The sequence below is a fragment of the Oryctolagus cuniculus genome, chromosome 4 (assembly GCF_051225735.1).
Source record: "Oryctolagus cuniculus isolate XC-2025 breed Fujian yellow rabbit chromosome 4, ASM5122573v1, whole genome shotgun sequence".
Classification (NCBI taxonomy): Eukaryota; Metazoa; Chordata; class Mammalia; order Lagomorpha; family Leporidae; genus Oryctolagus; species Oryctolagus cuniculus.
The window spans coordinates 81,815,192-81,834,542 of record NC_142870.1 but is presented as its reverse complement, the minus strand read 5'-3'; the positions used below and the strand labels follow the sequence as shown (position 1 = coordinate 81,834,542).

Sequence of the window (19,351 nt, the reverse complement as noted above, 5' to 3'; positions counted from 1 at the left end):
AACTATTCCTGTTGGGACTCTTGTACTAGCATGAGCCCTCATGACTGTCATTTTCTTCATGGAGAAGTACTGCTCTGGGATTAGATTGTAGACTTGCGTGGAGAGGTATTGCCTTTTGTTTTTTCCATACTTTTCAGGGGGTTCTCAGAGTGCTTTTCATTTAGAAGGAACTGAATAACTGTGTATAATTGAAAGGACAGAATTTGAAACTGCTCAGAAAGTAGCTTAGTTTTAAAATGTTCAGTATATCTTAAGTCTGATGAGGAAAAGTTAAGAAATAAATGTGTTATAGTAATTAAAGCAATAATTATCAGGGGCCGCACTGTGGCGCACTAGGTTAATCCTCCACCTGTGGTGCCGGCATCCCATATGGGCACCAGTTCGAGATGCAGCTGCTCCACTTCTGATCCAGCTCTGCTATGGCCTGGGAAAGCAGTAGAAGATGGCCCGAGTCCTTGGGCCCTGCACCAGTATGGGAGACTCAGATGAAGCTCTTGGCTCCTGGCTTTAGCCTGGCCATTTGGGGAGTGAACCAGAGGATGGAAGGCCTTTCTCTGTCTCTCCTTTTCACTGTCTGTACTCTACCTCTCAAATAAAGAAAATCTTTTAAAAATATAATTATTAAGATATTTAGGAGGCCGGCACCATGGCTCACTTGGCTAATCCTCTGCCTTCAGCTCTGGCACCGCAGGTTCTAGTCCCGGTTGGGGCGCCGGATTCTGTCCTGGTTGCTCTTCTTCCAGTCCAGCTCTCTGCTGTGGCCCCGGAGTGCAGTGGAGGATGGCCCAGGTCCTTGGGTCCTATACCCACATGGGAGACCAGGAGGAAGCTCCTGGCTCCTGGCTTTGGATCGGCGCAGCGTGCTGGCCGCAATGCACTAACCATGGCGGCCACTTGGGGGATGAACCGATGGAAAAAGGAAGACCTTTTTCTCTCTCTCTCTGACTGTTTAACTCTGCCTGTCAAAAAAAAAAAAAAAGATATTTAGGAGGTGAGTATAAGCATAATATAATGATCTTGGCATGGTTCACTTGATCAACTATTTTTATAGACTCTCAGTTTCTACTGCTAATCTCAATTAAATCTTTTTTAAAAAAGATTTACTTGAAAGAGTTACACACAGAGAGGCAGAGAAAGAGAGAGAGAGAGAGAGAGAGAGAGAGAGAGAGAGGTTTTCCATCCACTGATTCACTCCCCAGATAGCTACAATGGCTAGAGCTGTACCAATCTGAAGCCAGGAGCCAGGAGCTTCTTCCGGGTCTCCCACATGGATACAGGGGCCCAAGATCTTGGGCCATATTCTGCTGCTTTCCGAGGCCATAGCAGAGAGCTGGATCAGAAGTGGAGCAGCTGGGTCTCAAACCGGTGTCTATGTGGGATGCCGGCACTGCAGGTGGCAGCTTTACCCGCTATACCACAGTGCCAGCCCCTCAATTAAATCTTAACAAGTGTAAAAGAAATTTACCCAGTATATTTACTGGTGGAGTTGCTGAAGGACTGAAGCAGAAATTAACTTTTTCTTAGCTTATTATTCAATATATCTGTCTTTGTGGATCACCACTTCTCCAAAGAACACCAAATAGTATGATTTAATCAGATACATTTTGTGTTCCTCACTTCAGCAACTAGATTTTATTCATATTAACAGGTCTATTAAAACTATTCTATAAAAATCCACACATTTGGGAGCCAGTGCTGTGGGTTGTGGCATAACAAGTAAAGCTGCTCCCTGGGACACCAGCATCCCAATTGGCACTGGTTTGAGTCCTGGTTGCTCCACTTCCTATCCAGCTCCCTGCTAATGCACCTGGGAAAGCGGTGGAAGATGGTACACATACTTGGGCCCCTGCACCCATGTGGGAGACCTGGAAGAAGTTTCTGGCTCCTAGCTGTAATCTGGCCCATCCCTGGCCATTGAGGCCATTTGGGGAATGAACCAGCTGTTGGAAGATCTCTCTCTCTCTGTGTCTCCCACTCCCTCTTTCTCTCGCTCTGTCTCTCTACTTCTGCATCTCAAATAAATCTTATTTTTAAAAATCTACATATTTTATGGGAGTAAAGCATGAGAGAAGTACTACATGATTAACTTGCTTATAGGAAGGTACAGAGAAGAAAAGCAAGTGGCAACAATGCATCCCATCATAAAGCTCCTTATGCTGGCCACTAGATGGCATGGTTGCGCCGTATCACTGGGTGCTCTGAAGTGCTGCTAACTTGTCGGGTGGATGAGGGAGAGACTGGGCAGCCAGCTGTTCCAAAGATTATGTTCATAAGTTGACTCTTTGTAGCCTGGACACCGCTGTTTCACATGGTAAAGGCAAGCCAAGAGTTTATACTTGCTTATTTGAACTTCTGCGTGTTCTGAGACGGCTTTATGCTATGTCAGATAAACCAGCTGTTGTGAGGAGTGAACCAACAGCCGGGAGCTCTCCTACTCTTACTGCAACTCAAAAAAAATTTTTTTTAAATGTCAGTATTCCTCTTGTAATTTTTTTAAATTTATTTATTTGAGAGGTAGATTTACAGACAGTGAGAGAGAGAAAGGTCTTCCTTCCATTGGTTCACCCCCTCAGATGGCTGCCATGGCCAGAACTATGCCGAACCGAAGCCAGGAGCCAGGTGCTTCCTCCTGGTCCCCCATGTGGGTGCAGGGCCCAAGCACTTGGGCCATCCTCCACTGCACTCCCGGGCTACAGCAGAGAGCTGGACTGGAAGAGGAACAGCTGGGACTAGAACCTGGTGCTCATATGGGATGCCGGCGCCTCAGGCGGAGGATTAGCCAAGTGAGCCACAGTGCTGGCCCTCTGTAATTTTTGTGAGTTAACTTTTTAGATATGTGCATCAGTAAAATATTAATAGCATTAGAAAATTGCACACAAAACATTGCTATATTGTGAAATCTGGAGAAGCTTTGGGGTTTTCGTTTAGTGATGGATGTAATGGAAATCTCATGATTTTAAAAATTCATTGGTATTTATTGTTATAAATAACTTAGATATGACCAAAATGAGGAATACCTTAGTAATATAAGAGTACTGACTGGATAAAGGTGCTGTGTTTTATTTAATGACTTTGAATAAAGTTTTCTTTTCTCTTTTAGATAAGTGTAGACAGTGTGCTTAAGGGATTATGAAAATTTCTCCCCACAGTTCATATGCATTTGTAGGACATATTTAAGTCCTAGAAGCAAAGGAATAGAACTATAATTGTTACAATGTTTTTATTACATGCTCATTGCTATGAGTTGATACTTAGTAACAAAGGCTTGATGTAGAGAACCTAGATTAAGGGTGAATTTCCCCAACTGGTGTGTTATGGGATATCTTGGCACTTCCGGGGCATACTTAATTTAGCTTGTGTGCTACCTCAGGCTTTTAGTGGATGATTGCTGAGTGTAAATGAATACCAAGGTTAGGAAACAGCAGGACAGAGTGGACAAAAAGCACAAGCATTTTGGGCAAGGATAGTTTGGAGAAGCTGAGCTGTGTGTTAAGAACCAAAAATAGAGGAGCTCTTTGAGGAATTTCTTTTGGACAGAGTCCAGGGACTTTGGGATTCCTGTGATTCCAAGTACTGTTTAAGCCTGAAGCTTGGAAAAGATGTGGGGCTTAAGCCAGGAAAAGTATGCCTCTGCTTTTCCAAGTGCCAAAGGAAGGGAAAGAAGCAGCTTGGTGGTGACCTGGGGCTGAAGTACAAGAAGCATAGGAAAACCTCAGTGGGCTTTGTTTCTGGAGAAAAGACCTCACTAGTTGTGGGCTTTAGAAAATAGTGCAACGAGAATTCAGCTGGTGCTGTCAGTTGAACATGACTGAGTAGGTAATATTTCATTAGCAGAACTTTGAGTTGACAGTTTAAAAGTTGGCAGCCTTTGTCTTCCTGACATGAGTGCTTTATGAAACCAATGGAAATTGAGCAGTTTCAGTTGATAAACATAGTTGCTTGCTAACCATGGAATGGAAGAAGGCAGAAAAAGGTACAGGCATTTAACTGTTAAAACGGGTCTCGAAGGCCGGCGCCGCGGCTCACTAGGCTAATCCTCCGCCTTGCGGCGCCGACACACCGGGTTCTAGTCCCAGTTGGGGTGCCGGATTCTGTCCCGGTTGCCCCTCTTCCAGGCCAGCTCTCTGCTGTGGCCAGGGAGTGCAGTGGAGGATGGCCCAGGTGCTTGGGCCCTGCACCCCATGGGAGACCAGGAAAAGCACCTGGCTCTTGGCTCCTGCCATCGGATCAGTGCGGTGCGCCGGCCGCAGCGCGCCGGCCGCAGCGGCCATTGGAGGGTGAACCAACGGCAAAGGAAGACCTTTCTCTCTGTCTCTCTCTCTCTCTGTCCACTCTGCCTGTCAAAAATAAATAAATAAATAAAAAGGGAATAAAAAAAAAAAAAAAAACGTGTCTCGAAACACCTGCCATGCCATGTTGATCAGAGTGCCTGGGTTTAAGTCCTGGCTCCATTCCTGAGTCCATCTTCCTACTAATACACACTGTGGGAGACAGCAGGTGATGGCTCAAGAAATTGAGTTGCTGCCACCCACATGGAAGAACTGGATTGCATTCCTGGCTCCTGGCTATGGCCTGGCCTGGCCCCATCTATCATGAACATTTGTGGAATGAATCAGCAGATGGAAGATCTCTCTGTCCATCTGTCTCTGTTTTCTCTCTTTCAAGTAAATAACAAATAAATAAACAAAAACAACAAAAAAGCAAAATGCAGAAAAGATAATATATACCAAATCACATGGAATCAATTCTTTGTTTTCTGATTTGATCTTTGCTTCCAGTCATCCTGAAGAAATGAGACTAGAAAGGTACCAAACATTGAGTTTTTTCCTGAAGCATCCCCCTACTTGCTCTATAGTAATAGCTCCTAGAACCTTATAGTAAAATTGGTCATTTTGTTTTCCTGACAGAGTGTTTGTGTGTTTAGTTGTTTTGATTTCTGATTCAGGCCAATCTAAACCTTATTTGAACTTTGTTCTGTTGGTTGTGTCAGGTCTCCCTTGCTTTTGCCTTTGCCATGTATTTTGTAAAGATGGCTTATTGCCTGACAGTTTCAATTTCCTGGATGCTGGTTAGGTGAAATTTTACCAGATGTGCTGTGTGAGTCAAGGACAGTTCAGAAAATATGTCTCATTTTCATCACATCTTACAGCATAAAGTTAAAAGGGCACAGTAGAATAGGTGACTACAAAAGGAATTCTTAGTATAAATTACAAAATACAGAAATGAAATGTACATATCAAAAAGACATAACTAGGCAGGTTTGGCTTTACTGTCTTTTCATAAGTAGAAGGAACCTTAAAATATTAGAGGAGAGAGGCCTGTGTTGTGGTGTAATGGGTAAGCTGCTGCCTGTGATGCTAGTGTCCCCTAGGAGTGCCAGTTCAAGTCCTGGCTGCTCTGCTTCTGATCCAGCTCTCTGTTAAAGGGTCTGGGAAAGCAGTAAAAGATGGCCTAAGTACTTAGGTCCCTGCCACCCATGTGGGAGACCCAGATGGAGTTTCTGGCACCTGGCATCATCCTGGAATAGTCCCAGCCATTGAGGCCATTTGGGGAATGAACCAGCAGTTGCAAAAACCAATTGATAAATCTTGCTTTCTTTCTCAATCTGCCTTTCAAATCAATCAATCTTTTTAAAAAATGGAGAAGAAATATCAATGAGATATTGTATTTCTTCTGAAACATTTTAACAGACCACGCCTATAGTAAATGAAAAAAGGGAGGGCAGGAAATACAGAAACTCAGTTGCAGTAAGGTGAATCATCAGCTCCCAGATAAAACCTTCCTGATGACAAGACCTGCAGTGAGCACTGTCTCGGGCCTGTCCAGGTGTGGCGGTGGAGGTGAAGACTCTGTCTACACACAGGACCTTCACCTTAGAAACCAAGGAGCTAGAGACCCAGCAAGTGGTCCATGTGCGCCACCCAACGCAGGAAACCTTTCCCAATGTATTTTTCAGCCATAAAACTGGGAGTTGCTGTTTCAGTGTTGAAAAAGTTACAAATAATGTATTTTTATTTACAATATATTTATGTTTAATAATACATTTGCTTTATAGTTACATAGTTTAATGTTAAATGATTATATTTATAATATTTATAATAATATTTAGTAGGTTATAATTATACTTGTTTTGAAGAAATCTGGTAAAATAAATTCTACGGATAAGAAATTTGGGTGATTAAATATACCTTTTTATAAAGCTATACATTTTGCTATTGAAGAATGTTTGAGGGATTTGTAGGAAAAATGCATTTCTACAACTATTTTCACCACTGTACAGTTCTCTTATTGGAATTTCTTCTGATTTTCTCTAATTTTGATTCCCTCTCTTCTTTTTGAAACAGTGACCACATGGAAAATGTGTATGGTTATTTAATGAAGTACACCAACCTTGTCACTGGATGGCAATTCAGGTAAGTGTGATTATTATTTTTTTCAAAGATTTGTTTATTCATTTGAAAGGCAGAGTTACAGAGAAGCAGAGAGAGAGAGAGAGAGAGAAAGAAAGAAAGGGGAGGTCCTTCATCTGTTGGTTCACTCCCCAAATGGCCGCGACGACCAGAGCTAGGCTGATCTGAAGCTGGGAGCTTCCCCTGGGTCTCCCACGCAGATGCAGGGGCCCAAGGACTTGGCCATCTTCTTCTGCTTTCCCAGGCCATAGCAGAGAGTCAGATTGGAAGAGGAGCATCCAGGTCTTGAACCAGTCCCATATGGGATGCTGGCTCTGCAGGCAGCAGCCGTACCTGCTATGCTACAGTGCCGGCCTCACGAATGATGTTTCAACACTTTAAAGAACAGTAGGAATGCTGATGAAAAATGTGATTTTTTTTTAAAGATCTATTTATTTATTTGAATGACAAAGCTAGAGAAAAGACAGACAGACAGATAGACACACACACATACACACACAGAAAGAGATTTTCTATCCACTGGTTCACTCCCCAAATGGCCAAAACAGCCAAGCCTGGGCCAGGTGTAAGCCAGGAGCCTGAAGTTCCATCTGGGTCTCCTTTGTGGGTATCAGGAGCCCAGGCACTCGAGCCATCTTCTGGTGCTTTTCCAAGCACATTTATAAGGAGCTGGATCAGAAGTGGAGCAGCTGGGACTTGAACTGGCGCTCACGGGACACTGGTATCGTAGACAACTGTGTCAACCTTTTGCGGCACAATGCTAGCCTCCAAAATGTGATTTCTTTTTAAGAGGGAAGACAATTTGGTTCATGTTTAGTTGAAGTGACGTAAGGCGGACGTGTGGGAAGCTGGGGGTCAAGCTGGATAGAAGACTTTAAGGCCTCTCCTGTTCACGTGGAAAGGATCATTTCTAGGAGTCTCAATTTTTATTTAAAAAAAAACTATTCATTCAGGATGTTTTCACTTCAGTTTTTAGGTGAGCCACTGAAGACATATATTCAAATGATATGCAGAATATCAATTTTTTAGAATTTTATGTTGCTTTGTTCTTAGTACTATCCTTTAATCTCTTCCTTACAACTTTCATTGGAACACAAAGGCCTGAGCTTAGTTCTGACCATCACCCACCAGGGCTTTCCTGTTGAGCATGCACGGAGCTCCTGGCCCTCGTGAGTGAACACAATGACAGAGCTCCCAAGCAGAGCTGCCTTATGAGTGTGAGATTCTGAATGTTAAGGTTGTCGTGGTAGGTCAGTGGCAACTCGAGACAGGGGAGGAGGGACCAGTGTTTGTATTATTTGTGAGGGAGGCTACCAACAAGATCCTGTTGAAATACTGGTTGCTTGGGGAGTTAACCAGCAGATCCAAAACAGTGTTTGAGGGTGGGGAGGGGACACTGCCTCTGCTGTGTAAGGGACCAGTTTTAGCAGCAAACTGGAAGTGTGTGGGTGAAGACAACCCATTCCTGTTTGGGACTGGGAACATGGGGGTCTTTACCAGCTCGCTCTGTTAGAGAACTCTCAGCTTGTCCACTTGACTGCTGTAGACACACCGTAGAAGAAAACTTCACCTTCCATTTTCTGTCAGTCTGGCTGGAGTCTTGTGACATGGTGCAAGTATCGTAGGTCTTCTGCATGGAACGTGTACATTGAATGATGAGAATGATTAAGGACCTTGTTAAAGGGCCCTAGGCTTAGAACTCAGTCCTTTGGCTTGTAACACTATAGACAGGATCGGGGAGAACATTTGAATTAATCCATGTATAATAAGAGTTAGCTCACTGTGCTCTGTTGTTGGAAGGGAGTCCATAGTGTTATGTTAGTGTTGGAAAGATAATCAGTTAGTTATAGGCTTCTATTTATCATTTTACCAATCCTGTATCAGCATTACTCTCTGTATATCTAGGTGTCTCTCTTGCTATAAATTTATGATAATATGTTTGGAATAAGAAATATCTGTTTACTGCAAACAAGATCCCTAAACATATCCTCTAAATTGTCTTTTAGTTGACCACTTTTAAGAGAAGAGACTAGTCATTTTCTTTTTCCAGGTTGAAATGAATTTTGTTTCTTGCTTGGAAGACAAGGAAGCCATTTCTTTCTTTCAGTTGTTTCTTCCTTCTTTTTGCTAACTGCATTATTGAGATAGAATTCATATAATATATAGTTCACTCATTTGACATATGTGACTCAATAGGTTTTAGTACAGGAGGCCTTGAAAAGGTTTGTGGAAAACGGAGTTAAAAGATAATGCAGGCCAGCGCTGCGGCTCAATAGGCTAATCCTCTGCCTGAGGCGCTGGCACACCAGGTTCTAGTCCCGGTCGGGGCGCCGGATTCTGTCCCGGTCGCTCCTCTTCCTGTCCAGCTCTCTGCTGTGGCCCAGGAATGAAGTGGAAGATGGTCCAAGTCCTTGGGCCCTGCACCCGCATAGGAGACCAAGAGAAGCACCTGGCTCCTGGCTTCGGATCAGCACAGCGTGGTGCGCTGGCTGCAGCGCACCGGCCACAGCAGCCATTGGGGGTGAACCAACGGCAAAAGGAAGACCTTTCTCTCTGTCTCTCTCTCACTGTCCGCTCTGCCTGTCAAAAAAAAAAAAAAAGATAATGCAGGGGCTGGTGCCATGGCATCATGGGCTAAGCCTCTGCCTCTGGTACCAGCATCTCATATGGGCACCAGTTTTAGTCCTGGCTGCTCCTCTTCCAGTCCAGCTCTCTGCTATGGCCTGGGAAAGCAGTAGAAGATGGCCCAAGTCCTTGGGCCCCTGCACCCGCGTGGGAGACCTGGAAGAAACTCCTGGAAGAAACTTCAGATTGGCTCAGCTCTAGCCATTGGAGCCATTTGGGGAGTAAACCAGCAGATGGAAGACCCTTCTCTTTCTCCTTTTCTCTGTTTGTAATTCTACTTCTCAAATAAATAAAATCTTTTTTTTAAAGCAAAATTTCCATGAACTTTTTGAAGCTCCCTTGTGTGTTCAAGAGATTGTTTTCTTACTAACAGAACCTTCAGGTTTTTTTTTTTTTTTTAATGATGTTTCTTTAGTGGAAGATTCACATGGACATTTACTAAGAACAGGTCTTATGTTTTAGGATTTAAGATGTTAAAGGCTATCATGTTAATTTAAAAAATTCCTTCGGAGGCCTTTAGCCTAGTGGTCACTGCTAGGATACCTGCATCCCCTATCTGAATGCCTGAGTTCATTTTCCAGCTTCAGCTCCTGATTCCACGTTCCTGCTAATGTGGACTCCAGGAAACAGTGGTAGTAGCTCAAGTAATTGGGTTCCTGCCACCCAAGTAGAGATGCGGATTGCATTCCTGACTCCCAGCTTCAGCCCTGGCCCAACTCTGGCTATTGTGGACATTTGGGAAGTGGACAAGCAGATAGCAGCTCCCTGTCAGTCTGTTTGTCTCTCTGCCTTTAGAATGAATGAATAGTGGACATTTGGCCTAGCAATTAAGATGCCACTTAGCGGGGCTAACACTGTGGCATAGTGGCTAAGCCTCTGCCTGCAGTGCTGGCATCCCATACGGGTGCCGGTTCATGTCCTGGCTGCTCCTCTTCTAATCCAGCTCTTTGCTTATGGCTTGGGAAAGCAGTAGAAGATAGCCCAAGTGCTTGGGTCCTTGCACCCACATGGGAGGTCCGGAAGAAGCTCCTGACTTCAAATTGACCCAGTTCTAGCGGTTGTGGTCATTTGGGGAGTGAACCAGTGGGTAGAAGACCTCTGTCTCTGTAACTCTACCTCTCAAATAAATAAATATAATCTTAAAAAAAAATTCACCTAGCACACCAGCATCCCCCATTGGGAGCCTTACTTAACTGTCCTAGCTCTACTCTTTTTTTTTTTTTTTTTTTTTGACAGGCAGAGTTAAACAGTGAGTGAGAGAGAGAGACAGAGAGAAAGGTCTTCCTTCCATTGGTTCACTCCCCTAATGGCCGCTATGGCTGGCGCTGTGCCGATCCGAGGCCAGGAGCCGGGTACTTCCTTCTGGTCTCCCATGTGGATGCAGGGCCCAAGGACCTTGGGCCATCCTCCACTGCCTTCCTGGGCCACAGCAGAGAGCTGGGCTGGAAGAAGAGCAACTGGGACAGAATCCAGTGCCCTGACTGGGACTAGGACCCGGGGTGCCAGCGCCGCAGGCAGAGAATTAACCTAGTGAGCCACAGTGCCGGCCCAGCTCTACTCTTGATTCCAGCTTCCTGCTGCTTTGCATCCTGGGAAGTAGCAGCTGATGGCACAAGTAGTTGGGTCTTTGCCACCATGTGGGAGCCCTTGGACTGAGGTTTTGGCTCCTGGCTTTGGTCTGGCCAAGTGCCAGATGTGGGCATTTGGGGAGAAACCAGTAAGTGGGAAATCAGTCTGTCTCTGTGTGTCTCTCTGCCTCTAAAATACTTAAGTAAATAAAACTTTAAAAAGTCCCTTCAAAGCTTTGGAAAAATAGAGATAAAACCTATTAGAAAGGGGCAGACAATAGGCTAATCCTCCACCTTGCGGCGCCGGCACACCGGGTTCTAGTCCCGGTTGGGGCGCCGGATTCTGTCCCGGTTGCCCCTCTTCCAGGCCAGCTCTCTGCTATGGCCAGGGAGTGCAGTGGAGGATGGCCCAGGTGCTTGGGCCCTGCACCCCATGGGAGACCAGGAAAAGCACCTGGCTCCTGGCTCCTGCCAGGATCAGCGCGGTGCGCCGGCTGCAGCGGCGGCCATTGGAGGGTGAACCAACGGCAAAAAGGAAGACCTTTCTCTCTGTCTCTCTCTCTCACTGTCCACTCTGCCTGTCAAAAAAAAAAAAAAAAAAAAAAAAGAAAGGGGCAGAAATGTGACAAGTAGTTCACTAAATAGAGCTCCATAGAGTCAATAAACACATGAAAAATGTTCAACCCACTAGTGATAAATGAAATGTAAGTTCTAAAACTATGGAAAAAACTACTAAAATTAATTTACATTTTTATCAAAGTGTGCAAATACAATTTTTTAAAAAAAATTTTTTGACAGGCAGAGTGGACAGTGAAAGAGACAGAGAGAAAGGTCCTCCTTTTGCTGTTGGTTCACCCTCCAATGGCTGCCGCGGCCGGCGCGCTGCGGCTGGCGCACCGCACTGATCTGATGGCAGGAGCCAGGTGCTTCTCCTGGTCCTCCATGGGGTGCAGGGCCCAAGTACTTGGGCCATCCTCCACTGCACTCCCTGGCCACAGCAGAGAGCTGGCCTGGAAGAGGGGCAACCGGGACAGAATCCGGCACCCCGACCAGGACTAGAACCCTGTGTGCCGGCGCCGCAAGGTGGAGGATTAGCTTTGTGAGCCGCGGCGCCGACCAGCAAATACAATTTTAAAAATCAGGAACATCCTGAAACACTTAGGTGAAGAACCATCCTTTGTTTTCCCATCTCTTTTCTCAGGCCACCTTCTCTCTCTGACTCAGTTTGATTTGGTTGCCATGTTGTTTGAGACAATGACTGGCTTCTAGGATTAGATGGTATTATAGAACAGGCTAACAGGTAGAAGGCCAAACTCCTCCAAAACCAAACATGAATTTAAAAAACAAAAAGTTTTTATTTAATTTTTCTTAAAAGGAAAGAACTGTTGCACTACCGAAATTGGTCTCTGAATGAATATAGCTCTGCAGGTGGTTAATCTAGAACTGAATCAGAACATCAAGTTCTTTCCAAAGAGTATAAGTATTTTGTTGTTTATTCTCAAGTTCCTTATGTTTCTGCATCTCCATTTGCAGCTTTTTCATTTTTAAACAGGACAAGTAATCTTTAATTATGACAAATTTATGATATGCTCACAAAATCTTTCACAGTAATATTATGATGCTCATTGTATTTTTTGCTGATTAAATCTTAAATCAGGGGCAGGCATTTGGTGCAACACCTTAAGTCGTTGCTTGGGTTGCCTGCATCCTGCATAGAAATAGAATTCACTTCCTAGCTCCTGTGCTTCTGATTCAGCTTCCTGCTGATGGACATCCTGGGAGGCAGGAGATGAAGGCTCAGGTATTTGGGTCCCTGCCACCATGTGGGAGACCTCGATGGAGTTCTGGGTTCCTGGCTGTAGCTTGGCTCAGCTCTAGCTGTTAGGGAAGTTTGGGGGAGAAACAAATGGATGGAAGATCTGTCTCTGTCTTTATGCCTTTCAAATAAAATGGATGGCCACAACGGCCGGAGCTGCGCCGATCTGAAGCCAGCAGCCAAGAGCTTCTTCCAGGTCTCCCACACAGGTGCAGGGCCCCAAGGACTTGGGCCATCCTCTACTGCTTTCCCAGGCCATAGCAGAGAGCTGGATCGGAAGAGGAGCAGCTGGGACTAGAACCAGTGCCTATCTGGGATGCTGGTGCTTTAGGCCAGGGCTTAACTTGCTGTGCCACAGCGTCGGCCCCTCCAGTGAATTTTAAATAAATATCCTCACCACCATTTGTCTTTGGACAGTTTATCCTTCCTGTTAGTGAGTCTTGAAGAGACATCTTCTTGCTCTGAAAAAATACTTTATCTTTGGCCGGCGCCGTGGCTCACAAGGCTAATCCTCCGCCTTGCGGCGCCAGCACACCGGGTTCTAATCCCGGTCAGGGCACCGGATTCTGTCCCGGTTGCCCCTCTTCCAGGCCAGCTCTCTGCTGTGGCTAGGGAGTGCAGTGGAGGATGGCCCAGGTGCTTGGGCCCTGCACCCCATGGGAGACCAGGATAAGTACCTGGCTCCTGCCATCGGATCAGTGCGGTGCGCCAGTCACAGTGCGCAGGCTGCGGCGGCCATTGGAGGGTGAACCAATGACAAAGGAAGACCTTTCTCTCTGTCTGTCTCTCTCACTGTCCACTCTGCCTGTCGAAAAAAAACAAAACAAACAAACAAAAAAAACTTTACCTTTGCTTCCTACGTGCATTAAGTGGTATGCCTCTTCCTTATTTAATTCCTTTCCCTCAGCTGAATTTTTGTATCTTTTATTAAACTCAATGAAATTGTCAGTAATCTTAAGGCCAGAAAATTCAGCCTAGTATTTCCGAGTGCAGTGATCTGCCCCCATCTCTCTGTTTGTAGAGAGTAAGTCCCAGGATCCCCAATGGATGCTTGAAATCCCAAGAGTACTGTATCCAGTGTAAACTATGTTTTTTCCTGTACATGCATACCAACAATATAACTTAAAAATTAGAGGCACATAAGAGATTAATAATAATAAAAACAGAACAATTTTATAATGTCCTGTAATAAAAGTTATTTAAACTTTATGAAATATTTATTAAGATTTGTGAACTCTGGTTGGCTGTGAGCAACTGAAGCCGTGGAAAGCAAAACCCCAGATAAGGAAGGACTACTGAACTTCCTGAATGCTTTGGAATTTTATTTTTTTTATAATAGCAAAACTTGAAGTATGTAAGTGATTGATGTTTGCTTTGCTTTAGTTTGGCTAGGATAAATGTTGAAAAATTATTGCTTCTGTTTAATCATTGCAGGTTTTTTGTGTTGAACAATGAAGCTGGGCTGTTGGAGTACTTTGTGAATGAGCAGTCTAGAAATCAAAAACCCAGAGGTACTTTGCAGCTTGCAGGAGCTGTAATATCACCCAGTGATGAGGACTCCCACACCTTCACTGTAAATGCTGCCAGTGGGGAACAGTATAAACTCAGAGGTACGACTGAGATATAAGAACCGATACTCTGATTTCCTTCCTTCCTTGAGAAGCTGGTGTCTCATTTGGGTTCGGGAAATGCTAACTATTGTCATCAGTGAGTAAACACACTGTACTAAATCTTGAAACTGCTTTGAGAATTTTTAAAATCTGTTTCAATAAATTACTTTTCTTGAGAGAATTAATGAACAAATCTGCTTAGGATTGAACCCTCAAAAAATGGGTGAAGGGGAAACCCTGATGACTGAAAAATGTAAAATACGTAGACGTCTTATGTCTGCAGTAAACATGTATTTTGCCTCTTCAGTTTATTTAGTTTGTATGTCTTCTTTGCAGTTTCTAGTGATTAATATCTGTATTAAAATTTATTAAAATGTTCATATTCATTAAAATAAAGTGTAACTTCTATAGATGAATTTAATTTGTGTGGAAATTTGAGTTTTTTAATGAATAAAATGAAATATGCTAATCCTACTGAACATGCTGCAATAGCATTTGTTGATTATACATCAAATCCTTAACAGAAGCTGTTTATTTATTTTTAAAAAATGTTTATTTATTCTCATATACTTGACAGGCAGAGCAATAGACAGAGATCATCTGTCTGCTGGTTACTTCCCAAATGCCTGCAACAGCCAGGGCTGGGCCAGGCCAAAGCCTAGATAGAGCCCAGAGCTGCATTTGGGTCTTCCCCATGAATGGCAGGGGCCCAAGTACCTGAGCCTCCCAGGATGCATTAGCCAGAAGGTGGATCTGAAGCAGAGCAGTCAGCACTGAACCGGTACTCTGATATGGGATCCAGGTACCCCAAGTGGTGGCCTAACCACACTGTGCAACAATGCTCCTCCCTTATTTCTTCAAACAAGAGCATGTTATTATGAGAGATATATCAGTCTCACACCCACATAGCTGCGTGGCATTTACCCTCCTTTTGAAATGTCCACATCCAACTGCTGTGTTCCCTAACAAGGTTGATGCTTTGGCCTTCTGCCTACCTCCCCCAGGCAGGGACATTTGCTCTAGAGGGAGTAGGTCCAATCTCTGCTTTTCAGTGTTACGCTGTAGGCACTCATATCCTTGAAAGAACTATACAAGTAAATAATTTTTACATTCTTTTTACCAGCCACAGATGCTAAAGAGCGGCAGCATTGGGTTAGCAGACTTCAGATATGTACACAACATCACACTGAAGCTATTGGAAAGGTAATGTGGATTTATATATGATATTAATGCACAAATGTGAGTGTCTTAGTCTATTTCCTGTTGTCATAACAAAATACCTGAGGCTGGATAATTTATAAAGAAAAGGTGTTTATTTAGCTCATGGTTTAGGAGACTGAAAATCCGAGATAGGGGAGCCCCATCAGGCCTCGTGGGTGATGCATCACAGTGGCAGGAGTGGCATATGGAAGAGATCACAGGATGACTCTGGGCCAGAGCCTAGAGAAGGGCCAGATTTTCTCTTTCTACAGCAACTCACTCCTGGAGAACTAACCAACCAGGGTCCTGTGAGAACTCTATGAATCCCTTCTGAAGACAGCACCCCACCAGTGACCTAATTACTTTCTCCTGGGCTCTGCCTGTTAAAGGTCCTACCACCTCAACAACACCACACTGAGAACCAAACTTGCAGCATGTGAATTTTTGAGGGTGGCACTTAAACAGTATCTAAACCATAGGAAGGGAAGGGAAGAAAGGTTTTTTTTTTTTTTTTTAATTAAACTGTTAATTTTTTTGCAAGCTTTATTTATTTATTTGAAAGTCAGAGTTACACAGAGAGAGAAGGAGAGGCAGAGAGAGAGAGGTCTTCCATCTGATGGTTCACTCCCCAATTGGTTGCAATGGCCAGAGCTGTGCCGATCCAAAGCCAGGAGCCAGGAGCTTCTTCCAGGTCTTCCCATGCAGGTGTAGGGGCCCAAGGACTTGGGCCATCTTCTGCTGCTTTCCTAGGCCATAACAGAGAGCTGGATCGGAAGTGGAGCAGCTGGGACTCAAACCAGTGCCCATTTGGGATGCTGGCACTTCAGGTGGTGGCTTTACCCGCTATGCCACAGTGCCAGCCCCCGGGAAGAAAGTTTTTTTATTGTTTTGTATTTTTAAATCGAGATATTATTCATGTACCATGACATCCACTTTTTTAAGGTATATAACTCTATAGTTTTTAGTATATTCACAAGGTTGTACAACCATTGTCACCATCTAATTCCAGAACATTTTCATTACCCTCTCCCCAAAAACTCATATTCTCTAGCAGTAACTAATCTCTCTTTACCAAGTCCCTGGCCAACACTAATTTCTGTTTTTCATGTGTTCTATTCTGGGCATGTCATACAAATGGAATCATATAATATGTGGTTTTTTGTGTCTGCTTTCATTCACTTACTGTTTCTAAGGTTCATCCATGATATTGCATGTATTTATTTATTTGAAAGGTAGTGACTAAGAGATGTTCCATCTGCTGATTCTTTCCTCAAATGGCCACAGCTCCTGGGGCTGGGCCAGGCTGAAGCCAGGAGTCAGGAATTCCACCTGGGTCTCCCATGTGGGTAATAGGCGCTCAAGTGCATGGGCCATCTTCACTGCCTCCCAGGCACATCAGCAGGAAGCAGGATTGAAAGCAAAGTAGCTGGTACTCAAACTAATGCTGTGATATGGGTACTGGCATCGCAAGTAGAGGCTTTATTCCACTGTGCCACAATGCCAGCCCAGTAAATATTCTTTTTTTTTTTTTAAAGATTATTTATTTGGAAGGCAGAGTTACAGAGAGGCAGAGACAGAAGCAGAAAGAGAGATCTTCTACCCTCTGTTTCACTCTCCAAATGGTCGCAATGGCCAGAGCTGGGCCGATCTGAAGCCAGGAGCCAGAAGCTCCTTCAGGGTCCCCCATTTGGATGTAGGGACCAAGGACTTGGGCCATCCTATACCACTTTCCCAGATCATAGCAGAGAGCTGGATCAGAAGTGGAGCAGCCGGGTCTCAAACTAGCGCCCATATGGGATGCCAGCACTAAAGATGGCGGCTTTACCTGCTACACCACAGCGCCAGCCCCAATATTCTTTTCTTAAGGCTAATATTCTGTTGAGTAGATACACCACATTTTGTTTATCAGTTCACCAGTTGGTAGATATTTGGGTTGTTTTTATTTTATAGATACTATGGATAATATTCTTTGAACATTTGTGTTCAAGTTTTTATGTATTTATTTAGGAGTGGAATTACTGGTTCCTATGGTAGTTCTGTATTTAAATTTTTGAGGAACTGCTGAACTGTTTTTCAAAGCAGTCATGTCATTTTACATCCTCACCCATGATGTCTGAGGGTTGCAGTTTCTCTATATTCTCATCCACACTTGCTGTCCTTTAAAAAAATTATTGCTCTTGCATCCTTAATGGGTTTAAGCTGGAATATTACTGTGGTTTTGATTTCATTTCCCTAGAGACTAGCCATGTTGAGCATCTTGTCATATATTTTTTGCTCAGTCCTTTGTATATCTTCTTTGGAGTGTTTTTTTATTACTATTTTTTAAAGTGAAAAGAAGTCTATTACTTGAAATCTTAGACTAGAGATGTCTAATAAAAAAAAAGGTGATATATTGGTGGCATATTTAAAAGATTCCATACCCACATGATAGCTTGATTTCTATTAATTTTTATTCTTCCTGGTATGTTCTCTCCCCCCAAAATGAATTTTAAAAAATTGTTAATACTGGTGACAGTGCTGTGGCATAGAGGGTTGGGCTTCTTGCTACAATGCCAGCATTCCATATATGTGCTGATTTGAGTCCCAGCTATTCTACTTCCCATCCAGCTCCCTGCAAATGCACCTGGGAAAGCAGTGGAAGACTGCCCAAGTGCAAGGGCTCCTCTACCCCGATGGGAGTCCCAGAGGAGGCTTCTGGCTCCTAGCCTCGGCCTAGCCCAGCTGTGGCTGTTGTGACCTTCTGGGGACTGAACCAATGGATGGAAGATCTCTCTGTCTCTCTGTTTCTCTTTCTCTCTCTGTATTTCTGCCTTTCAAATAAATAAATCTTTTTAAAAAATTGTTTGTAATTTGGGCCTACAGTCTTCAAGACATCTGACATAAGGCCTATTCTTATACTGCAGAATGTAAGTCATTGACAATGATCAGAAAGTACTGTTTTTTTTTTTAACTTTTATTTATTGAATATAAGTTTCCAAAGTACAGCTTATGGATTACAATGGCTTTTTCCCCCCCATAACTTCCCTCCCAACTGCAACCCTCCCCTATCCCCTTCCACTCACATCAAGATTCATTTTCAATTATCTTTATATACAGAAGATCAATTTAGCATATATTAAGTAAAGATTTCAACAGTTTGCACCCACGTAGAAACACAAAGTGAAAAATACTGTTTGAGTACTAGTTATAGCATTAAATCACAATGTACAGCCCATTTAGGACAGAGATCCTACATGAGGTGTAAGTGCACTGTTGACTTAACAAATTGACACTTTTGTTTATGGTGTCAGAGATCACCCTAGGCTTTTGTCATGAGCTGCCAAGGCTATGGAGGCCTTTTGAGTTCGCCGACTCTGATCTTATTCAGACAAGGTCATAGTCAAAGTAGGAGTTCTTTCCTCCCTTCAGAAAAAGGTACCTCTTTCTTTGATGACCTGTTCAGAAAGTACTGTTTTCTTCCAACGGATACTTGTATATTATATTAGAAAATATATTATGTTGCATATTGCTGAGGACATTTTTTGAGTTATGAAATTTGAAATCTGAAATTAGAAAATGTTTATTATCCTAATTGTAAAATGTGAGAAGCATTCTTTGGTAGCAAAAAATTGGAAATTAATTTTTTTGAATTGCAATTGTGAAATACTTGAACCTTGGGGCCAGCACCATGGCTCACTTGGTCAATCCTCCTCCTGCAGCGCCAGCATCCCATAAGGGCGCCAGGTTCTAGTCCTGGTTGCTCCTCTTCCAGTCCAGCTCTCTGCTGTGGCCCAGGAGGGCAGTGGAGGATGGCCCTTGTGTTTGGGCCCTGTACCCGCATGGAAGACCAGGAAGAAGCACCTGGCTCCTGGCTTCAGATAGGTGCAGTGCCAGCCGTGGCGGCCATTTGGGGAGTGAACCAACGGAAGGAAGACCTTTCTCTCTGTCTCTCTCTCTCACTGTCTAGAACTACCTGTTAAATAAATAAGTAAAAAAAAAAAAAAAAAAGAAAGAAAAAGAAATACTTGAACCTTAATTATCTTAGATTTTATTATCTTCAGAAACATCTTTTTTTAGTCGATTCTGAGGTTAATTTAATTTTTTTAAGATTTATATTTACTTTATTTGAAAGACAGAGTTGGG

The 19,351-nt window shown here is 43.6% G+C and overlaps 1 protein-coding gene across 5 annotated transcripts in view; it reads left to right on the top strand.

Moving 5' to 3' along the window:
* Positions 1-19,351, top strand: part of OSBPL11 (oxysterol binding protein like 11) — a 91,675-nt gene that overhangs the window by 24,951 nt on the left and 47,373 nt on the right. For all 5 annotated transcript variants that reach the window (XM_002716544.6, XM_089331880.1, XM_051859209.3 and 2 more), the window contains 3 exons: positions 6,345-6,413; positions 13,854-14,029; positions 15,153-15,232. In XM_002716544.6, the coding sequence (XP_002716590.2) occupies positions 6,345-6,413; positions 13,854-14,029; positions 15,153-15,232 (325 nt within the window). The remainder of the gene's footprint in view (positions 1-6,344; positions 6,414-13,853; positions 14,030-15,152; positions 15,233-19,351) is intronic.